This window comes from Myiozetetes cayanensis, unplaced genomic scaffold (genome assembly GCF_022539395.1).
Source record: "Myiozetetes cayanensis isolate MyiCay16 unplaced genomic scaffold, myiCay2020 scf29, whole genome shotgun sequence".
NCBI classification, from domain to species: domain Eukaryota; kingdom Metazoa; phylum Chordata; class Aves; order Passeriformes; family Tyrannidae; genus Myiozetetes; species Myiozetetes cayanensis.
The window spans coordinates 6,071,933-6,092,979 of NW_026087510.1; the positions used below are offsets into that span (position 1 = coordinate 6,071,933).

The 21,047-nt window shown below is 55.9% G+C and overlaps 1 protein-coding gene across 1 annotated transcript in view; it reads left to right on the plus strand.

Annotated features, from left to right (window-relative positions):
* Window positions 1–19,543, plus strand: part of DSCAML1 (DS cell adhesion molecule like 1) — a 95,785-nt gene extending 76,242 nt beyond the window's left edge. The window contains 25 exon segments of the mRNA XM_050322861.1: window positions 125–403; window positions 663–782; window positions 917–1,093; window positions 5,517–5,716; window positions 6,009–6,105; window positions 6,216–6,344; window positions 6,731–6,898; window positions 7,054–7,124; window positions 8,021–8,261; window positions 9,200–9,346; window positions 9,428–9,583; window positions 10,090–10,229; window positions 11,423–11,576; window positions 11,772–11,889; window positions 11,986–12,149; window positions 12,379–12,477; window positions 14,150–14,338; window positions 14,422–14,709; window positions 14,793–14,948; window positions 15,077–15,107; window positions 15,452–15,570; window positions 15,711–15,863; window positions 16,058–16,252; window positions 16,676–16,987; window positions 18,648–19,543. Of these exon segments, the coding sequence (XP_050178818.1) occupies window positions 125–403; window positions 663–782; window positions 917–1,093; window positions 5,517–5,716; window positions 6,009–6,105; window positions 6,216–6,344; window positions 6,731–6,898; window positions 7,054–7,124; window positions 8,021–8,261; window positions 9,200–9,346; window positions 9,428–9,583; window positions 10,090–10,229; window positions 11,423–11,576; window positions 11,772–11,889; window positions 11,986–12,149; window positions 12,379–12,477; window positions 14,150–14,338; window positions 14,422–14,709; window positions 14,793–14,948; window positions 15,077–15,107; window positions 15,452–15,570; window positions 15,711–15,863; window positions 16,058–16,252; window positions 16,676–16,987; window positions 18,648–19,111 (4,367 nt within the window). The 3' untranslated portion in view covers window positions 19,112–19,543.
* The last annotated feature ends 1,504 nt before the right edge of the window (window positions 19,544–21,047 follow it).

The following is a 21,047-nucleotide window of genomic DNA, read 5'->3' on the forward strand; positions in this document are numbered from 1 at the left end:
TAATTTCTGGGCTGCTGCTTCTCCCAGGACAGCATCTCTCCCAAGCCCCAGTGCAGCCTGTCCCTGCTGGAGGAAGGTTTTCCTGGGTGGGCTCTCCAGCATTCTCTGCCTCTCCCCTCAACAGTCCCTCCACTGATCCAGCCCTTCGAGTTCCCACCAGCCTCCATCGGGCAGCTCCTCTACATCCCCTGCGTGGTCTCCTCCGGGGACATGCCCATCCACATCACCTGGAGGAAGGACGGGCACGTCATCCTCTCCGGCTCCGGAGTCACCATCGAGAGCAAGGAGTTCATGAGCTCCCTGCAGATCTCCAGCGTCTCCCTCAAGCACAACGGCAACTACACCTGCATCGCCAGCAACGACGCGGCCACCGTCAGCCGGGAGCGGCAGCTCATCGTGCGGGGTGAGCTCCACGGGGCACCCAGCCGCCTGCCTCCAGCCTAGGCCTGGTGCTGCCACCCCGGTGGGCTCAGGAGGGTGGGCAGCGAGGGAGGGAAGCACAGTGGGGAGCAGAGAGAAGGTGGGAGGCTGCTCTGCAGATGCAGGAGCGGGTGGGAGGGTGAGGAGGAGTTACACCAGGGCACTCCCTGTGCAGGGGGGAGTTATAGGGATCTGGTGGGGGTTTTGCTACAGTGACCATCTTTGCCTCTCAAATTCCTCAGTGCCTCCTCGTTTTGTGGTCCAACCCAACAACCAAGATGGAATTTATGGTAAAGCCGGGGTGCTGAACTGCTCTGTTGATGGATACCCCCCTCCAAAAGTCATGTGGAAACACGCTAAAGGTAGGGATGGGTCATGTGGCAGCATGTAGGGACATTGGGATGGGCTGTGGAGAGTCCCTTTGGCATGACCACCCCAGCTCTGAGCCTCACTCCTCTGCCTCAGCTGAGCTCCGTGTCTCTGTGTCCCCTCCTAGGGAGCGGCAACCCCCAGCAGTACCACCCCATCCCCCTCACGGGCCGCATCCAGATCCTGCCCAACAGCTCCCTGCTCATCCGCCACGTGCTGGAGGAGGACATTGGCTACTACCTGTGCCAGGCCAGCAACGGCGTGGGCACAGACATCAGCAAGTCCATGTTTCTCACCGTCAAGAGTAAGTTCCCGGGGCCGTGCCGTGGCGGTCGGGGGGGTGGCTGTGGCTGTGGGACCTGTGGTCACCAGCAGAGCCTGGTCTGGTGTAGCCCCCTCCTCCTTTCCGAGGGTTTCTGCTGCTCCAGCCGCGCTCTGGCCTCGGCTCCGCGCAACGCCGCGATCGATGCGCAGGGCACGGGAGGGCATTGATTCCTCCCCTCCAGAGACCCGCTTCCCTTTTGGTATTAAACACACTTTGTCTTTAATAAAACCAAGCAATCAATCTACATCATACAGGAGGAAAGGAAATAGCTGGGCTGCTTTGACAGGGATGGACCGGGAAGTGTTGTTAGACACCGTGTTTGAACCGTGTGTGTTATTGGATTGCTCTCCCGTTGCTACCAGCAGAATGGATAATTGCCAGCTCCACGTTAGTTAGAGGGCTTGTGGCTGCCGTGAGCATTCCAGCCTCCAAAAGAAGGTGGTGGAAGGGGTCTGGCCCTGTCACACTTGCTCTTTTATGTCTCCAGGAGAGGCTGGGGTCAGGGCTGGGCTCAGCAGGGCTAAGCTTTGCCCTGCACACACAGGGGGGTTGAAGCAGTAAGTCCTTTGGCTGCTGGCCCCGTGCCAGAGTGGATGGAGGCTGCAGGTGGAGCTGTGGGAGCCACCAACACCCTGGCTGTCCCCTGGGCAAGGTATTTTGGGTAGAGGGGATGTGCAGCCCTCTCTGAGTGCCAACATGTCGTGGCTGAGGTCTCTGGGATGAGATAAGGAGAAAGTGACTCTGGCTCAGGCAGCTCCTTTCCTGCCTCCCCCTCCCCAGCCAGGCACTTTCTTTCCTGGCATTGGCAGCCGTTTCTCTCAGGGGCTTCTCCCCTCCCCACCCAGCCTTCCCGGGTTCCTTCTCCCCTCCCTGTCAGCTGTTTAATTTATCCCGCCGACTGATGAATCAAAACGAGCGACTTCAAACAAGGCACTTCAATGAGGTGCAGGTACAAAGTCGAGGCGATTAATCCCGAGTGAACGTGCCGAAGTCTGGGAGCCCGAACTGGTGCCGTGTCCCTGCTATCTGCCGTAATTGCATCCCAGGACAGGTTGCTTGCTGACTTGAATAGCACATAACCTTATTATGCGTGTGCTTTTGCATCTCCCGGAGCCCTTGCCGCCTTTGAAAAGGTTTGGATGAATAGGTAGACAAAGCGCCACAGCCAATTAAGCATTAGATGGGCTCTTTGTTTTGTTTCATTTTGGGGTTTTTGTTTGTTTAGTGAAATGTCAGTCCAATTAAAGGGAGATCAGTGCTGGCTTTTCCTGAAAGTCAGGCCACTGCGGACAGAGTTAAATGAGAGTTAATCAGAGCCCAAACAAAGCACACAGGCGGTCAGCAGGGGAGAAGGGAGTGCTGCAGGCAGCCAGCATCGCACATCCCTGTCCCTGGGCTCCAGGGGCGAGTCAGGTAACACACTGGACAGTGTGTGCCGTCCTGGCCGAGTGCCAGTGGACTTGGCAGTGCCAGGAGGAGCTGGACGCTGCTTTTGTCAGGGCATGGGCAAGGAAAACCATAGGATTTACTGGCGTGGGGATGTCACCCATAGGGCTGGGGCTTTGCTGTCTGTGGTTGCTGCCACACCATGGCAGCCTGTCCTTCCCTGTTTTGGGGAAGAACTCACCAGCACCCAGCTGGGAGTGCGCAGAGTGGAAGGTGGGGAATACTGGAGGATGGGAACCTGTGCCCGAGGGGACAGCGGGGTGGGCTGGGCTCAGGTGAGGGGACCACCAGCGCGTGATAAATGCCATTTAGCACACGGCTGCACACCTGCCGGGGTGCTGAGAGCGGAGGTGCGGGATGGGGACGGTCACATCCTTGAGGGCTCCCGCTGGCTGTGCCCGAGCACTGGGCAGCACTCGCTGGGGTGGGGGCTCCTCTGCCTGGTCCTTGCCAGCACCTCGATGCCAGGGGTCCAGCTGGGGGCAGGGAGAGGGGCTGCTGCCTGTGTGTCACGGCACAGCCCTGTTTGGAGTTCGCTGCCGTACGGCACGAGCATAACTGATTGCTTCCATGCAATTTGAATTAATCTCATGCTTCAGGTGAAACTCAGCTAATCAGTGTAGAAAGGAAGCTGTGATGGGTGCAATCAAATTAACATCACAGAGCCGGCTCCAAACAAGAAAGAGGGGGGCGAGGGAGGCAGGCACAGCCTTGTCACCCTTGTCACTGTTCTCATTCAGTTGTCACCAGTGCACCGTGAAGCAGCTCGAGCCCCAGCCCGGCGTGGGACAGTGGAGTGTGCTGGTGGCTGTCATCTGCCTTTGTTCCCAGGCTTATCTGCCCAGCCAGCAGGACCAGCCTCTGGCTGGGGCCTTGTTAACAAGACCCGTGGGCACGGGCGAGTGGCTGGGCACGAGGAGAACAGGTGGGCACATCGGCGGTGAGCTCTCCTCAAGGGAAACCTGTCTGCCAAAGTGCTGACTAGGGGCTGTGGCTGGTGCTCTGATGGGCAGGAACCATTAATGATGTCCCTGCACCCAGGATTGGCCAGGAGCAGCCCCTGGCCAGCCCTGGAGGTGCCGTGGCCAGTCCCAAGCAGTGCTGTCCCTCTGCAAGTGGCAGAGCTGCTCCAAGGCAGGTGTCGTGCAAGCAGCGCTGCCCCGCGCCCTGATCTGTGCTGTCCTAACGGCTGCCTGGGGTTTTCCTTGGGTTTGTTGTGCTGTTTTCCTGCTCTGGACGGCATGTCTCTCTCCTGGGACCCCAGCAATTGAGAGAAGTTGATATGTTTACATCCAAAGAGCTGCTTTTAATCAAACATCAATAAGTGCATTTCAGTGAAGCAGAGCCTGAAACGGAGCTCTTCTCCTGGGGCTGCTGCTCGCTGGGAACGGGGCTGATCCCTCCACAGCTGCCACAACCCTGCAAGGTTGTCCTGCCCCTTTGGCACCTGCAGGCATTCACACACTCTGTGACCCACAGGCCTCCAGCCTGGGCTGAATGAGGGCTGTGCTCCTGCCTGCCAAATGGTTTTCTGATGGTTTTCCATGGCAGGAAGTGGGGACAGTGGTCAGGAGCCTGGCAAAAGCTGCCAGAGTGCCAAAACTGGGTGCTGAGACCCTAATCCAGGGGTGTGTGCCCTTGTGTTACGCTGTGCACAGTCAGCCCTGGTTTGGCATAGGTGCAAGAGCCTCCATCGGAACCCGAGTTCTGTCTTCACCCTGGTGGGATGTGGAATGCTGGGTTTTGGTCAGTGCTTCCCATTCCTGCCCCTCTCCTGGTGGATCCCTGACTGCAGGCAGGCAGATGTGTCAAAGCTGGGATAAGAGGGGCACACAGCTGGGGATGGGACAGGGCAGGACTAGGAGAAGTCTTGCTCTGTTTCTTGTAACCCTTGGTTTCCCACGTGCCCCAGCGTCCCTGCCCTTTGCCATCCTCATGCCAGCTTGTGGGAGGCTGTGCTTCCCTCGGGGCAGGATTGCCACAGGTGCTGCCCATGGTGTTGTCCTGCACCCCACAAACACTGGCAGCTCCAGAGGAAAGGTTTCCTTTGCTGTTAATTGAATTACATTGCCACAGAAAGCCGAGAAGTCGTAGCTCATTAGAGCCTCTTGTGTCCCATTAGAACAGTGTGTGTTGCCTTTGCGGATTGTCATTATCATACATTACTGCAGGACTCAGCACTGCTGTTTGTTTATGCATTACATTTTTTTCTGCTTACCCAGGCTGCCCTCGGTCCCCCAGCCTGTTCCTCCTGCGTGGTGCCTGCCACAGCCAGCCCACTGCATGGCACAGGGGTGGCATGAGATCTTGGCTCTTGGAGCAGGGAAGAGCCTGGCTGGGGATCAGTGCAGCATCCTCACAGCAAGGATCAGCCATCCCTGCACCCACTACTCGAGCAGCACTGGGTGCTGCACCCTGGATGGGTGGTGACCGTGGCACAGGGTGTCCCCACCATCCCTGTTTGCATATTGGGGTGGCTATGGATAAAAAAAAAAATTCATCTCTGGCATCTGCAATGCAAAGGCGGCCTTGCTGATGGGGAATCACACTCTGTATTCTGCCCAGGTTTATACGAGTGAATTATGCAAATCCGTGATGGAAAACATTCTTCCTCTCATCCTCGGGAGTGTAAAACCTTAGTCAATAATTCATACCCGCACGTCTCAGACTGGAGGCTTTCTCTTCATTATAGTGTGCACTTGGTTATTTGTCTTTCACGTTTTATTGTCTACCCCGGTGTAATGCTATGCATTATAAAATTTATCTGCTTCATTATTTTATGATCCTGAGCTGTATAATGCAGCGAGACGGTTCCGCTTTGGGCTGCGTGGCCTGTTGGTGAGACCCGCATCCACCGCCTCCCCAGCGGGGTCTGTGGGCTCTGCCGGGGCCGGGCAGCCACAGGTGGCACCTGGTCATGCCCTGGGCACACGGGTGACCCTCTGCCTCCCCGCAGTCCCAGCCATGATCACCTCCCACCCCAACACCACCATCGCCATCAAGGGGCAGACCAAGGAGCTGAACTGCACCGCCCGGGGCGAGCGGCCCATCATCATCCGCTGGGAGAAGGGCGACACCGTCATCGACCCCGACCGCAACATGCGCTACGCCATCACCACCAAGGACAACGGCGACGAGGTCATCTCCACCCTCAAGGTGAGGGCTGGGGGTCCTGCTGGGTGATGGGGGGAGGCAGATGACACAGGGGGTGCGCAGGGAGGGTGTCAGTGGCCCTGGGTGGGTGCCGTGGAGGCTGGTACTGTGGCTGCGCTCCCTGGGTGGCAAAAGTGAGCCCAGCGGGGTGGGGTGGTAAGGAATCCCGGTGGAGGGATTGTGACTCCAAGAGCGGCACCGTGGTGGGAGCAGGCAGTGAAGGCAGGGGGAGGCGGGGGCACGGTGCTCACGGCAGCTCAGTCTGAATTGGCTCCTCTCCCTGAAACATTTGCAGTTGAAACCAGCCGACCGTGGGGACTCCGTCTTCTTCTCCTGTCACGCCATCAACTCCTACGGCGAGGACAGAGGCTTGATCCAGCTCACCGTCCAAGGTACTCGATCCCCCACGCGCGAGCCCTGAGGCTCAAAACCTTGCTGCGAGGGTCCCCCTGCTCCTGGAGGGCCTCTCTCCATGTCCCTAACCTGCCTGTGTGTCCCCAAGAGCCCCCTGACCCACCGGAGCTGGAGATCCGCGAGGTGAAAGCCCGGAGTATGAATTTGCGATGGACGCAGCGGTTTGATGGCAACAGCATCATCACGGGGTTCGATATCGAGTACAAGAACAAGTCAGGTAGGTGACAGTGACGTCCCCTCCCTGGGCCACAGCGGGGCTGAGGGGCTCTGTGGGCAGGTGCGGGGCTGCCCCACCGGCACCTCCAAGGGAATACTCTGCATCCCTGTTCCTTTGATGAAGAAAGGAGAGAGCAGCATTAATGAAGTATGGTAATTTCTGTTGGATGGGAGCATTTGAAAGGGAATATTAAAAGAGACAATATTTGTGAAAAGTTGAACCCCAGATGCACAGCGGAGAGAGAGGAAAGCAGCTCATCTCCAAGGGGGACAAAAGCTGGAGGTGCTTGGGGACCTCACCTGCCTGAGCACGGCCCCCTCGGTGCCGCAGACCCCAGGGCAGGATTCAGGTGCTGACCCTCCCATCTTGCTCCACCACTCCTCCAGATTCCTGGGATTTTAAGCAGTCTACACGCAACATCTCCCCGACCATCAACCAGGCGAACATCGTGGACCTGCACCCCGCCTCCGTGTACAGCATCCGCATGTACTCCTTCAACAAGATTGGGCGCAGCGAGCCCAGCAAGGAGCTCACCATCAGCACGGAGGAAGCAGGTGCTGGTCCCGGCTCAGGCTCTGGGGACAGTGGGCAGGGGGGGCCAGATAAGCTGGCTGAGACACAGCTCTCCTAAAGCCAAGGGTTTTCCTGATGAGGAGGCTCCTTTCCCTGATGCTTCTCAACATGCTCTTTTGGGTTTGTTTCTCCGCAGCTCCCGATGGCCCTCCGATGGATGTCACCTTGCAGCCCATGACATCCCAGAGCATCCAGGTCACCTGGAAGGTGAGTGAGGCCAGGATGGCTTTCCCTGGCCACAGGGGCTCAGGCAGCTCTCCCATCGTGTCCTGGGACTCAGCATGTCATCAACATTGTGAGGGTCAGGAAGGATTTTCCAGGAAAAATGGAAACCCGAAGGCTGGGCATACAGTTCGCATGGGGCCCTTATTAATCCTGTTTTATAACAAGCTCATTATCTCATAGGGTGTCCATGGGGGGCCATGGGGGAGAGAGGATAAATATGTAAAAACTGAGATGCCAGGTTGCAAAGTGTTTGAGCAGAGATCGATAAAACTTAGAATCGGATTTATTTTTCCAAAGCTGCCTAATGAAAAATAAAATTGATTATAAAGTTAGGACTTGGGAATGAACTGCTAAGTCAATAAATTTAGGGTTCCAGCTTCTCCCCCCTCCCCTTAAGCACTGAAAAACAGATTAATGGAAAGTAAGATTCACTTGAAAGATAAGTCACTTCGTTTTAGGAGTATTTCAGCAAGATGGATCGCCCTGGCTTTGTAACATAAATTTGCAATCAACCCTATTGATTTCTTAATGCTTCAGAGAAATATTGTTAAGATTGATCTCAGTGTGGCCTCTAAGGCTACCAGACTTGGGGTTTTCCCTCCTCCTGCTGAGCTGTTCCAGTTGGGGACTGGTGTTGTCTGGGCACATCCTGCTGCCCAGGCCAGCACTTTCTGGTGGCTCCAAGGACCCATGGGAGATTTTTTATCCCTATTTTACTGCTCAGTGTATGCACCCAAGTGTTGTAGGGAGAGAAAGCATTTTAGCAGCATTGAGAAAGGCCACTGAGGAGAAGTAGTCAGGACATGGGGTCCCACAAGCCTCCTGACCCCATAGCTCTGCATGACACCACTCCCCATCCCACCCTCCTCGTTCCTCAGGCCCCAAAGAAGGAGCTGCAGAATGGGGTGATCCGTGGCTACCAGATTGGGTACCGGGAGAACAGCCCGGGCAGCAACGGGCAGTACAGCATCGTGGAGATGAAGGCCACGGGCGACAGCGAGGTCTACACGCTGGACAACCTGAAGAAGTTTGCGCAGTACGGGGTGGTGGTGCAGGCGTTCAACCGCGCGGGCACGGGGCCCTCGTCCAGCGAGATCAATGCCACCACGCTGGAGGATGGTAAGGCTGTCCCTCTGACCAAACCACGCAGTTTTCCTGCTCCCCAGTGGCTGGGGGATGCTCAGTCCCTCCCTACCCCATCCCAAGCAGGTCTGGGGTGGTGGCTGCCACCAGCAGCACCAGCTGTGTGCACCCTCGCAGCTCCCTGGGAAGGAGCTGGGAGCACCAAGATGTCAGGACACCCCTGGCACCACGGGGTTTTTGGCACGGTTAGAAGGATGCAAGGTGAATTTAGGCACTGCCAAAGTGCCAGGCAGGTTTCCATCTGGGACACGTGGCTGATGGCCTCAGTCGCTTTAAAAACAATGAGAAAAAAGTTTTGCAGTGCGTTTGCTCAGCAGTTTTTCATACTTAATTAAGGCTCTCGTTAGCCTGTCAAACCACGATCGTTTCCTGGCTGCATTAGCACTCCTCCCGGGGTATTCAAGGGCCCCTGTTTTAGCAATAGTGTCTTTTCTATAATTATATTACCTTCATTTCGTTCAAACGGACTATCTGTATTAGTTTATTATACTCTGTCCCTAATTACATGGTGCTTATATTTTTGCACCTAAGTAATATGAAACAATAATCATTTTCAAAGAGGATCGTTACGGTGATGTATTATCATTTAAATGCTCATAAAAATTAGAGTTACCTCTTACGGGGCAATGGGATCTAATTACCTCACATCCAGCCAGCTCTCCTGCTCTCCCTTCCCTGGGAAGCCCAGCCAGTCCCAGTGGACTTACTCCTTGTCACCATGAGCATGTGTGGTCAGTGGTCCAGGAGGAGCAAAGCTGCGTGCTGGAGGCAGAGCACTGCTGGGCTGGACCGGCTCAGGGGGATGACAGAGGAGCAGCAGAATGGGGTCCCATGGGGCTGCATGGGACATGGCTCCCTTAGCCTGGCATCAAAACCCTCCTGCTGATTGTCCTCTTCATCCACCCCCTCCCCAGTTCCCAGCCAGCCCCCCGAGAACGTGCGGGCCATCTCCATCACCTCGGACGTGGCCGTGATCTCGTGGTCGGAGCCCCCGCGCAGCACCCTCAACGGGGTGCTCAAGGGGTACCGGGTCATCTTCTGGTCCCTCTACATGGACGGAGGTGAGCGCTCGTGGGCAGCAGGTGACAGGGGGGACCCGGGTGGGTGGCAGCAGGGGGCTGACGGGCCCTGTCTCCCTGCAGAGTGGGGCGAGATGCAGAACATCACGACCACGCGGGAGCGAGTGGAGCTGCGGGGCATGGAGAAGTTCACCAACTACAGCGTGCAGGTGCTGGCCTACACCCAGGCGGGCGACGGCGTGCGCAGCAGCGTGCTCTACATCCAGACCAAGGAGGACAGTAAGTGGCACTGCCCCTCGCTCGTGCCACAGCAGCGCCCTGTGCTGCTGCGCTGGAGTGGCTGCAGGGGCGCGGAGGAAACCCCCCGTGTACAGACATGGGCAGGGCATTTCCCTTTCCCTTTTTTTTTCCTTAAGTGCAGATATTTAAATATTTACACCCCGCCTGCCCTACTTTAATGCCATTAACTCGGTAGCAGAGCGTTCCTGGGCCTGTGTCCTGTGAAGCAGCGCCAGATGCTGGGAGGGAGGCGCAGCTGGGCAGGGTACGGCTGACAGATTAAGGGGATGGCCATTAAAAGCCAATCATGATTTCTAAACCAGAGCTTGGGCTGCAATTAACCCTCCTGCCTCAGGCTCACTTGGGGACCAGAGCCACCCATGGAGAGGTGTCCCTGCCTGTACGTGCCCAGTGTGACTCCAGCACTGCAGCTGCTTCCCAGTGTGTGGTGGGCAGAGACCTTGGAGACTTCCAGGCACCGGCTCTGTCACACTGTCCCTCCTCAGTTCCAGGTCCCCCAGCTGGCATCAAGGCTGTCCCATCCTCAGCCAGCAGTGTGGTGGTGTCCTGGCTGCCCCCGGCCAAGCCCAACGGCATCATTCGGAAATACACCATCTTCTGCTCCAGCCCCGGCTCGGGGCAGCCGGTACGTGATGGGGATGGGGGTGAGATGGGAATCACCACCGTGTGCCTGGGAATGCTGGGCTGTCCAAGCAGGAGCAGGAGGGAGGGCTGAGGCCAGGCAGTCACAAAGGTCCCTTGGAGAGGTCCCTGTACTGCAGAATTGTCCAAGGGCATCCATGGATACCCATAATCTGTCTGTTCCCATCCTCCAGTATCTGCCCTGCTCAGTGCTCGCTCCAGAGGGTGAAACATGCCAGCAGCTGACCAAAAATGAAATAGAAATCCAACCTGGCCCCATCCCTCCTTGGCGAGGGAGAGGTTGATGGGAGGTCTGCAGACTAGTGCTTATCAAAAGCTCCTTCTCAAACTCATTTCACTATCTGAGCCTCTGGTTTCCAGGGCAACATAATCTTTTCATCAAAGCAACTGGTAAAACCGCTGGGATCTGATATTGTTTTCTTGGCATCTTGTCAAAACTGTCATTTGGGTAAAAAAAAAATTATGTATACTATACAATATTCATATAGGTGTGTCTGCTTTGGGGTACATTTGCAGCTGTGGGTCCCGCAAGGGCACGCGTGTGGAGACAGGGACCGTGCAGGTCCCTGCGTGGTCACACGTGTCAATACCACAGCCATCCCGTGCCACAGGGGTGCTGGAGCCCCCATCCCTGTCTGCTGCTGGCATATTGGGATGGCCAGATGCTGTGCAGGGCAGCCCTTTCCCACGTGGTGTGCCTGGAGCAGGGTGACTTTGGCCGTGATGCGATGGGCACTGGCCCTGGCACTTGCACACAACCAGACCTCTCAGAAGGGCCACGGCAGGGTTGGGACAGTCACTGTGGGCGATGGAGGAGGTGACCCCATGCACGTTTTGGGGACCCCTTGGCCCCTCCCTGTGGCCACAGAGGGTTTGAGGCAGGCTGGTGAGGGGTTGCCCCCACACTGGCTCCTGCCGCAGCTTGGCGGGTGTCAGGGAAGCGTCCTTTCCTTTCCCGGGAACAAACCACGCCGTCGCAGCCATCTGTTCCTCGGGCTCCAGCCCGGGCTCCCTGGAGGAATCACGACACCAACCGGCTCACACCGGCATTGAGGAACAGGGAGCAGAGCTGAGCCGCTGCTCGGGAGCAAAGCCAGAGCACGGCAGTGGGGTGGTGGCAGCGATGGGGTGAGGGTCTCACCGAGGCTGCACCTCTTCCCGTCCCCCTCCCTGCAGGCCCCCAGCGAGTACGAGACCAGCCCCGACCAGCTGTTCTACCGCATCGCCCACCTGAACCGCGGGCAGCAGTACATGCTCTGGGTGGCCGCCGTCACCTCCGCCGGCCGCGGCAACATCAGCGAGAAGGTCACCATCGAGCCCGCGGGGAAAGGTACGGCGGGGCTGCCGGGCTGGGGGACACACACCCCTGTCCCCTGTCCCCTGCCCCAAGGGGTGCTGTGGCAGCTGGAGGGAAGGGACAGCTGAAGTGGCCTGAGGGCAGAGTGAATGCGGCATGGGTGGTCTCAGCTCTGGGGTCTGTGCATAGGGTCCTGCCCACAAGGCTGACCCCCTCCTTGTCCCCAAGCCCCTGCCAAGATCATCTCCTTCGGAGGCACCGTCACCACGCCGTGGATGAAGGATGTGAGGCTGCCGTGCAACTCCGTTGGGGAGCCAGTGCCTGCCATCAAGTGGACCAAGGACAGGTACTGAGGGGCTGCCAGCCGTGCCAGGGGCCGGTGCCAGCTGCTCTGCCCTCGCTGTGTCACACACGGCTGAAACAGCCTCTCCCCTCCCGGCAGCGAGGACTCTGCCATCCCCGTGACAGTGGACGGCCACCGCCTGATCCAGGCCAACGGCACCCTGGTGCTGCGCTCGGTGAAGGCCGAGGACTCCGGCTACTACACCTGCACCGCCACCAACACCTGGGGCTTCGACACCATCATCATCAACCTGCTGGTGCAAGGTGAGGGTTCCCACCTCCGTGTCAGGGAGCAGGGGCCCTGCACGGACGCGCTCCGTCCCCGCGCTGTTGCTGCCCAGTGCACGGCGGGTGAAGCTCCTCGGGCTCTGTCCTGCACGGGGGGCTCGTGCTGGCCCAGGGCTGAGTGGGAGGTCTCGTTGGCACTTCTGGGGAGCACGGTTTGGGGCACTTTGTGTGTGTGAGGTGCTCATGGGCTTTCCCTCCTCCTTAGTGCCCCCGGACCAGCCCCGCCTGACTGTCTCCAAGACCTCGGCATCGTCCATCACGCTGGCCTGGATCCCTGGGGACAATGGGGGCAGCTCCATCCGAGGTAGGGCTGCTGTGAGCAATGGGGCTGGTGCCACCACCTCATCCCAGAGCCATGGGTGCCTCTGCTGCTGAAAGCTGAGGCTCGTGGAACATGTTTTCATGCCTTTCAAGCACACCCCTGCACGCTGTGCCCCATTTTTGTCTCCGTGCCGCAATTTCCCCCCTCTGAAATGCCTCAGAAATGCTCCAGAGTAAGGTTGATGCTTCTGAGCTCGAAGCAGGGCCTTCCAGCCCTGAGGAGGGGATCGTGAGGTGTTTTGGACAAGCTGCAGGGACTGAGGTAGCTAAGGAAGGGCACATCATTAAGTGCTCAGGTGCTGGTGGCCAGGATCAGCCGCAGGGCTGCTCTATGTCTCCCAGCAACTCTGAACCCACTAGGACAGGAATTGTCCCCTGTCCCTGCCAGGCTGAGGATTTCAGGAGGGCTCCAGGAGCATCCCTGCTTTCCCAAGCCTCCTTTCTGCTCTGATTCATCTCATGAATTATACGTTGAAACAGCTGCACACGGAGGGGGGAGCGGGGAGCGAGGAAGGAGACCTCGCTTACAATTAATTAAAAGCATGAAAGTAATTACAAGCAAATCTCCCCAGCCAGCAGCCTTTCACTCCAGCGGACTCTGTTGATAAATTTGGTTATAATTGGATTAGAAATATTAAAAACATGCTGCATGTACAAAATAAATAAATAACCAGTGGCAGGTACCAGGGTGCCAGGCACTGTGGGCGGTGTGGGGGTGTCAGGGCTGGTGTTGACACCACTGGGAATCATGTTCCCACAGCCCTGGGAAGGTCCAGGTATTACCATCCACAGGGAAGCCTTGGTGCTCACAGAGCACCTTCTCATGGGTCCTTTGGCATTACCATGCCAGTGCCCAAGTGGTGTTGGCACCAGAGTGGTCCTGCAGGCTCTGCATTGTGTGGCTTGTGACACACAGAGCAAGGCAGAAAGCCTACTCTTCTCTGTTGTCTTTATTTGAGAATTGGCAAAATATCCTGCAAAGATGTGTCGGTACACCATGAAAGCTTGGTCAGCAGCCAGGGCAGCAGGGTTTTGCTGTCCCAAGGGGCACCAATGCCCTCGGTGCCGTGTCCCTCGTCCCCAGCTCCGTATGCCTCTCCCTGAGAAGCCCAGACCAGCCATCTTCAGGCTTGTTGGTGGCAGTGTAACAGGTTTGCTCATCTAGGACACAGTGTGCTTCCTAATACTCTTCATCACGGGAGAGGAGGCGGCGTGCAATGACAGAAGCAACTTCCCTGCAGCTTCCCGAGGGAGCTAGTTAATTCCGGCTTTCCCTTTATAGCCTCGCTCCAGTCAATCACAGTGCGCACTCCCCTGTGGAACCAAGCAATGGGGCCTTGCTGGTGGCACTGGGGGCGGGCAGTGTGTGACTGGGGCCCTCTGGCAGAGCGCTCAGGAGGTGGGGGGGGGGTGCCCACGCTCCTCTTGTCCTGTGTGGTGGGCAGAGCAGGCAGATTCCACCACCACTCGTGAGCACACAGTGGTGCACAAATCGGTGTGCAGTGGGTGCCCTGGTGCTGCTGGGCTGCGTTGGATTTGGGCACTGGGTTTGCCAAGGTGGGAGAGGGTACCCACAGGCTCCATGCCAGCCATAACCCCTTCTTCTCACCCTCGTCCCTGTGCCTGGGGGTGACCCTCTGCCCTTGCTCCCACAGGCTTTGTGCTCCAGTACTCGGTGGACAACAGTGAGGAGTGGAAGGACGTGTTCATCAGCTCCTCCGAGCGCTCCTTCAAGCTGGAGAGCCTCAAGTGTGGCACGTGGTACAAGGTGAAGCTGGCGGCCAAGAACAGCGTCGGGGCCGGACGCATCAGCGAGATCATCGAGGCCAAGACCCACGGCAGAGGTGAGCCAGCCCCACGGTGTCCCTGGGGGGGACACGGCGGTCCCCTCCCCGCCACCGCCCTCCTGACAGCCCCTCTCCCGCAGAGCCCTCCTTCAGCAAGGACCAGCACCTCTTCACCCACATCAACTCCACGCACGCCAGGCTGAACCTGCAGGGCTGGAGCAGCGGGGGCTGCCCCATCACCGCCATCGTCCTGGAGTACCGGCCCAAGGGCAACTGGGTGTGGCAGAGCCTCCGCACCAACAGCTCCGGCGAGGTTTTCCTCACCGAGCTGCGCGAGGCCACGTGGTACGAGCTGCGCATGAAGGCCTGCAACAGCGCCGGCTGCGGCAACGAGACCACGCAGTTCGCCACGCTGGACTACGACGGCAGTGAGTGGGGGGACGGGGCGGGGGGCACGCCACTGGGGGGGTCCCGGGGCGCTGATCACCCACCCACCCGCGCTCTGCCCTAGGCACCATCCCCCCGATCAAGTCTGCCCAAGGGGAGGGTGACGACGTGAAGAAGCTCTTCACCATCGCCTGCCCCGTCATCCTGGCCACGCTGGGAGTGGCCCTGCTCTTCATCATCCGCAAGAAGAGGAAGGAGAAGCGGCTGAAGAGGCTCAGAGGTGAGACGGGGTTCAGAGGCTCAGTGCACAGGACCAGGCTGGGTTCCTGGACCACCTTGTTGTGCCCTACATATTTCCCTTACAAAAAAACTTGTTTTTTTTTTTTTTTTTTTGTGTCTCCTGCACAGATGCCAAGAGTTTGGCTGAAATGCTGATCAGGTGGGTCTCGGAGCTGCCTGTGGCTGGTGCTGGGTGGGGAAATGGGAATGCTTGGTGTTGAGGGCTGATCCTGGATGCTTTTAAGCCCAGGTTCAGCCCTGTCTAGTTCAGACCTTCCTGGGCTCAGGCCTGCAAAGGTTGTGTCGGTGCCCCTGTAGCACAAAAGCCTGTTGTTCCTGGCTGCTCCTGCCTGCTAGAGGGTCCTGGCACCCATCCTGGAGCTTGCCTGGACAGAGCTGAGCCCCAGGTGGGCTGGCTGGTGGCAATGCCCAGCCTGTCCTCGGCTGGAGCCACCGGGGCTGTCTCCGGTAATGGCCGGGTCTGCGTCCCCTCTTACCTCACAGCAAGAATAATCGCAGCTTTGACACGCCGGTGAAGGGGCCCCCGCAGGGCCCCCGACTGCACATCGACATCCCACGGGTGCAGCTCCTCATCGAGGACAAGGAAGGCATCAAACAGCTGGGTAAGCACAGGCAAATCTCCCATCCCCATTGTGCCCCCAAATTCCAGGGGAATCCCGTGGATGGGCTGAGTGTGGGCCAGCAGGCACCTACAGTGAGCTCCTGGCCAGAGAGAGGTCTGAGCTCCAGCTTCTTCCTACAGGGGATGACAAAGCCACGATCCCAGTGACGGACACGGAGTTCAGTCAGGCAGTGAACCCCCAGAGCTTCTGCACAGGCGTCTCGCTGCATCACCCCGCTCTGATCCAGAACACGGGGCCCCTCATCGACATGTCGGACATCCGCCCCGGCACCAGTGAGTGGTGGCAGTGCTGTGGGTGGGTGTGCTGGGAGCAGCTCGGGGGGCTTGTAGACCCCTGTCCCCCAGCAGTGGCCATGCCCCAGGCAGCTGCTGGTAAGGCAGAAGGAGTGGGCAGTGCTCCAGGGAGATGGGACAGCGTCCTGGCTGTGTGAGGGACCCACCGTGACCGTGTCACCTTCGTGCCTTAGACCCCGTGTCGAGGAAGAGCGTGAAGTCTGCGCACAGCACCCGCAACCGCTACTCCAGCCAGTGGACCCTCACCAAGTGCCAGGCGTCCACCCCGGCACGGACCCTCACCTCGGACTGGAGGACAGTGGGCTCCCAGCACGGCATCACGGTCACCGAGAGCGACAGCTACAGCGCCAGCCTCTCGCAGGACACAGGTGTGCCAGCACTGCCCAGAGGCTCCCTGGAACTGCTGCTGGCAGGGATCTGCCTGTTTGGGGTGCACAGGTTCACTGGCCATGACCCCAGACTGTGAGTTCAGGGCGACTGCAGAAGTAGAACTTAGTCAATGGTGGCTCTGAGCAGCCAGACCTGTGCGCAGCTCTGGGAAGAGATAGAATCATAAAATCCTGGTGCTTTGGTTTGGAAGGGACTTACCATCCTCTTGCATCCCCTGCTATGGTAGTGACACCTTCCACTAGACCAGGTTGCTCCACACCCTGTCCAACCTGGCCTTGCAGATGGCCGGGTGTATCTGAGCAGGGACAGCCTGGGTATTCCCGTGATGACAGTGACGTGGAAAAAGGCATTCCCAGGGCAAGAAAAATTCCCAGGTAGGTGACATGTCCTCTCTTCCACAGACAAGGGCCGGAACAGCATGGTGTCCACGGAGAGCGCCTCGTCGACCTACGAGGAGCTGGCGCGCGCCTACGAGCACGCCAAGCTGGAGGAGCAGCTGCAGCACGCCAAGTTCGAGATCACCGAGTGCTTCATCTCCGACAGCTCCTCCGACCAGATGACCACGGGCACCACGGACAACGCCGACAGCATGACCTCCATGAGCACCCCGTCCGAGCCCGGCATCTGCCGCTTCACCGCCTCCCCGCCCAAGCCCCAGGACAGCGAGCGCGGCAAGAGCGTGGCTGTGCCCATCCCGCACCGCGCCAGCAAGAGTATGTACAGCTCCTGCCCTGCCCCAGAACTGTCCCACCGCCCCAGGAGCCCTTCCCATGCTTGTATTCCTTTGTGTTCTCAGTATTTCTACCCCCTCTTCAATATTCTTTCTCTATTGCTTAATATTGTTCCCCACTTCTTCTGGTATTCCATCCAATTCTTAGTCTTCCTTTCAGTTCCTTGGTATTCCTTCAAGTTCCTTCATATCTTTTTTCCCAGTTTCTTGGTATTTCTCCCCATTCTTTAGTATTCCTTCCCATTCCTTAGTCTTTCCCCCGCCCCCTCCATATTTTACTACTCCTTCCCATTCTTTAGTATTCCTTTGCATTCCCTAATTTTTTTTCCCCATTCCTTGGTATTTTTTAATATTTTAATAGCAGTAATGCTATAGGGATAGAGGTGTTATTATTTTGTCTTTTATATTTGTAACATATAAGTGTTTTACATCTACATGTAAATCCTTAAATTAAGGTACTACAGCTGCAGATGATGCTGCAGAACACAATTAAAGGCAGTAGTGTAATACAACAGAAATATAACACTATAACACCTATAAGGGACAATATAACAATGCTGGGTCTTATACATACATAGACATAAAACCTTAAATTAAGGTGATAACTATATATGATGTTATATAACACAGCATAGCAGAATCTATTATTGCAGCACAGACACTACTTACACTGGCAGAATAAAACCTTCCATATAACTTATCTATCACACTGCTGTGGGCTCTAACAGGTGCTGCAGAGAGTAGAAGGGATATTTACCACGATGCTTTACAGAACACAAGGTGATCTTCACCTGCAGAGGTACCACTGTGATATATCAGAGATTAATAACAAGCATTCTGCCATACATGGCATACACATCCTATAGTGTGTTACAGCTGAAGAGATGACATGCAGCTTACAGAACATATTATAAAACATGTACAATTAAAAGCAATACTCTTATATTGTCTCTTGCAGGTCTAGTATATAACACACATATAAAAATAGTGTCATAAATACATAAATACAAAATAAATACAAACCTGTGCCCTGTGTTCTGTTAGAGATGTCATGGATGTACATGGAATATTTACACAAAGTACATTACTGTACAGAACACATATATGCCCCATCAATACTTGTCTGCATCACACTAATAAAATAACATCATATAATCCATTGCATATACATAGTATACTGGATTATAGATAGCTGAAAACATGATAACACATAAAAAAGAACGCTGTGATAGTGTTAAGATCTTTTATTACACTGTACACTTAGCAGTACATTTATTACTACTTTTACATCATAATGCATTCTTACCCTTAGAATTAATACATTAGCACACTTAGCAGTACATTATTGTTCCTTTTCCATTATAATGCATTATTACTCTATACATTACAATATTACCAATACGATTACATTATAATACTTTATTACTCCTACATTACAATATTACCAATAGTGTTACATTATGATACCTCGTAGGACATTGTATTTAATGTTGCCCACTGGAGTTTGACACCTCCCATCCCTCGTGGGTCAATTTTGGGTTGACCACACGACGTGTTCCCTATGGCAGGACACCGTCACGCACAGAGGGCGGTGGGCAGAGGGATCCCTCCAGAGCCTCACGTGCCTCCTCTTGCCTCGGCAGGTGACTACTGCAACCTCCCGCTGTACGTCAAGTCGGACGCGTTCTTCCGCAAGCCGGACGCGCACGAGCCGTGCCCGGTGGTGCCGCCGCGGGAGGCCTCCATCCGGAACCTGGCCCGGGCGTACCACGCGCAGGCCCGGCACATGACGCTGGAGCCTGGCACCAAGCCCCTGGGGCTGCCTCCCCCGGCCTCGGCCGCAACCACCTTACCTCAGAGGACTCTCCCCATGCCCGGCACGACCGGCACCGCGGCTGCGCCCGCCGCCAGCGCCGCGCCGGCTCCCCCCGCCGCGGCCGAGCCCCCCGTCGCTGCTGCCGCCGCCGCCGCCGCCGAGACACGGGTGCCCACGCACTCCAAAGTGGGGGGCTCCAGGGACTCACTGCTAGAGATGAGCACGTCGGGGGTAGGCAGGTCTCAAAAACAGGGCGCCGGAGCCTACTCCAAGTCCTACACACTGGTGTAGGGCCACCCACCGGATGCTGCTCGTCCCCCCCCGACCCCACCCCGCGCCATTTATATTTAATTAACAAACTTGTACATAATGAACTCTTTTGTATAAAAATGAAGCTATTTTCTTCTTCTCCGAACAGAAAAAGAAACCAGGGCACAAAGAATTTGATGTTACAGATTTAAAAATATAATATATATGTAAACATATATATATATTTCACATCATTTTGAAAGGGGCACAAGGAAAGACTCAGCGACTTTTTTTTTTTCTTTTCTCTCCCTGATCTTGTCGGTGGTTTTAAAAAGGAACGTCTCCGAGACATTGCATGCTATTTTACTGTTCTGAAAACAGCAGGAGTTGCTTCAATTTGCAAATGCTTATGTGTTAATACCTTTTTCTATGAAAAAAAACCCAGCGCTGTGTGCAATAAAGGTTATGTTTATACGTGGGCGTTTGTTAAGTGAGCAGGGAATTAAGGCAGAGCAGGGCAGGAGGATGGAGAGGGACAGCCCAGGGCAGCCCAGTGTACAGAAAGACATGGGATTAAATATTAAGGAATACTGAGAAAAGGGATTAAATATTAAGGAATACTAAGGCACTTATGGACCTGCAGAGCCGTGGGGCAGGAGGAGGGTCAGGGATGGGGACAGGGTCCTGAGTGGGACAGCCAGACTGTGCCACAGCACCAGGTCACTGGTAAGTTCAGCCACAGCTCAGGGTGAACCAAAGTGCCAGACAGGAGCCCTGGTCCAGCTCATCCGGAGGGGTGAACCGATGCCGGACCCTGGTGCTGCACGGCTCTGGCATCTCAAGGTAAGTGCAGGGCAGCTCCAGCATTGTACCCAGCATCCAGCGAGGCACAGCAGCTCCTCACAGCAGGGCCTGGTTCCCTGTGATGTGGCAGCAGGGAGAGCAAGAGGAGCAGCACCACTGCTGAGCACACGGCACGGTGTGGTGAAGTGCAGCACAGTGTGGAGCCCAAGAAAATCATGGCACAGGACACGGCACAACACTGCACCATAGCACAGTGGAACACCATAAAGCCTAGAACAGCCCCCACCATAATTGGTTCTTATTTTTCCTCTTTGTTTTCAGCACCAGCCACAGCAATAAACCACCAAAGAGATGCAGGTTCTACTTTCCCCTTTAATATGTAGTTGTGAAAGCAAGAGCAGCTGAAGCTCAGGCAGGAGCCAGGGGCTCTGTTCTGCTACCCCAGGAAGGCAAAAATAACTCAGGCCATTATTAACTCTTGTTCTAGTAGCCCAAAGTACAACTTCACCTTCCTGAGGAGCTTCTGGTGCTTCAAGGTCTAATTAACGAGCTGCACCTTCATTTCCTTATTTCCTATAATTTATAAGCTCAAGTTTTCATCAGGTCTCCATCCATCCTTGCTACCCACTGGTTCCAGTCTTTTCCTTGCAGATACACTTCCTATTTTAACTCAAACCAGCAGTTGGAGCATCTATACACAGGTTTGTACCATTCTCTCTTCCCCCCACCCATTACAGGGTTTAATTCATCAGTTATGATCAAGTGCTGTGGAGATCACTTTATCCATCTCTCCATGATTTTTTTACAATGTAGTACCCAAAGAAAAAAATTACATAGAAATACAGTGACTGGTGTTACTGGTGACATTACCTGCAGTCTCCACATACAGCAGTTCCCTTCCCTGCCTGCTGGCACACTGGTCAGCAGATCCTCCTTTGCCATCTGGTTCTTCCTAGCTAAGGTAACTCCTGAAATCCTGCAGAGCTGGAAGCACTTTGGCAAGAGCCTGGCAGCTGTTCACCCCTGGGGCTCGAGAAATGAGCTGTTGAGACAATTTCTTATGCCCATTTTTTATGGTTTTTGGCCATTATTCAGTTACCACTCAGTGCCAACCTCTGCCAAGGAGCATCTTGCATGGAGAGGGGCACCTTCCCCACACAGGCTGGTGTGGAAG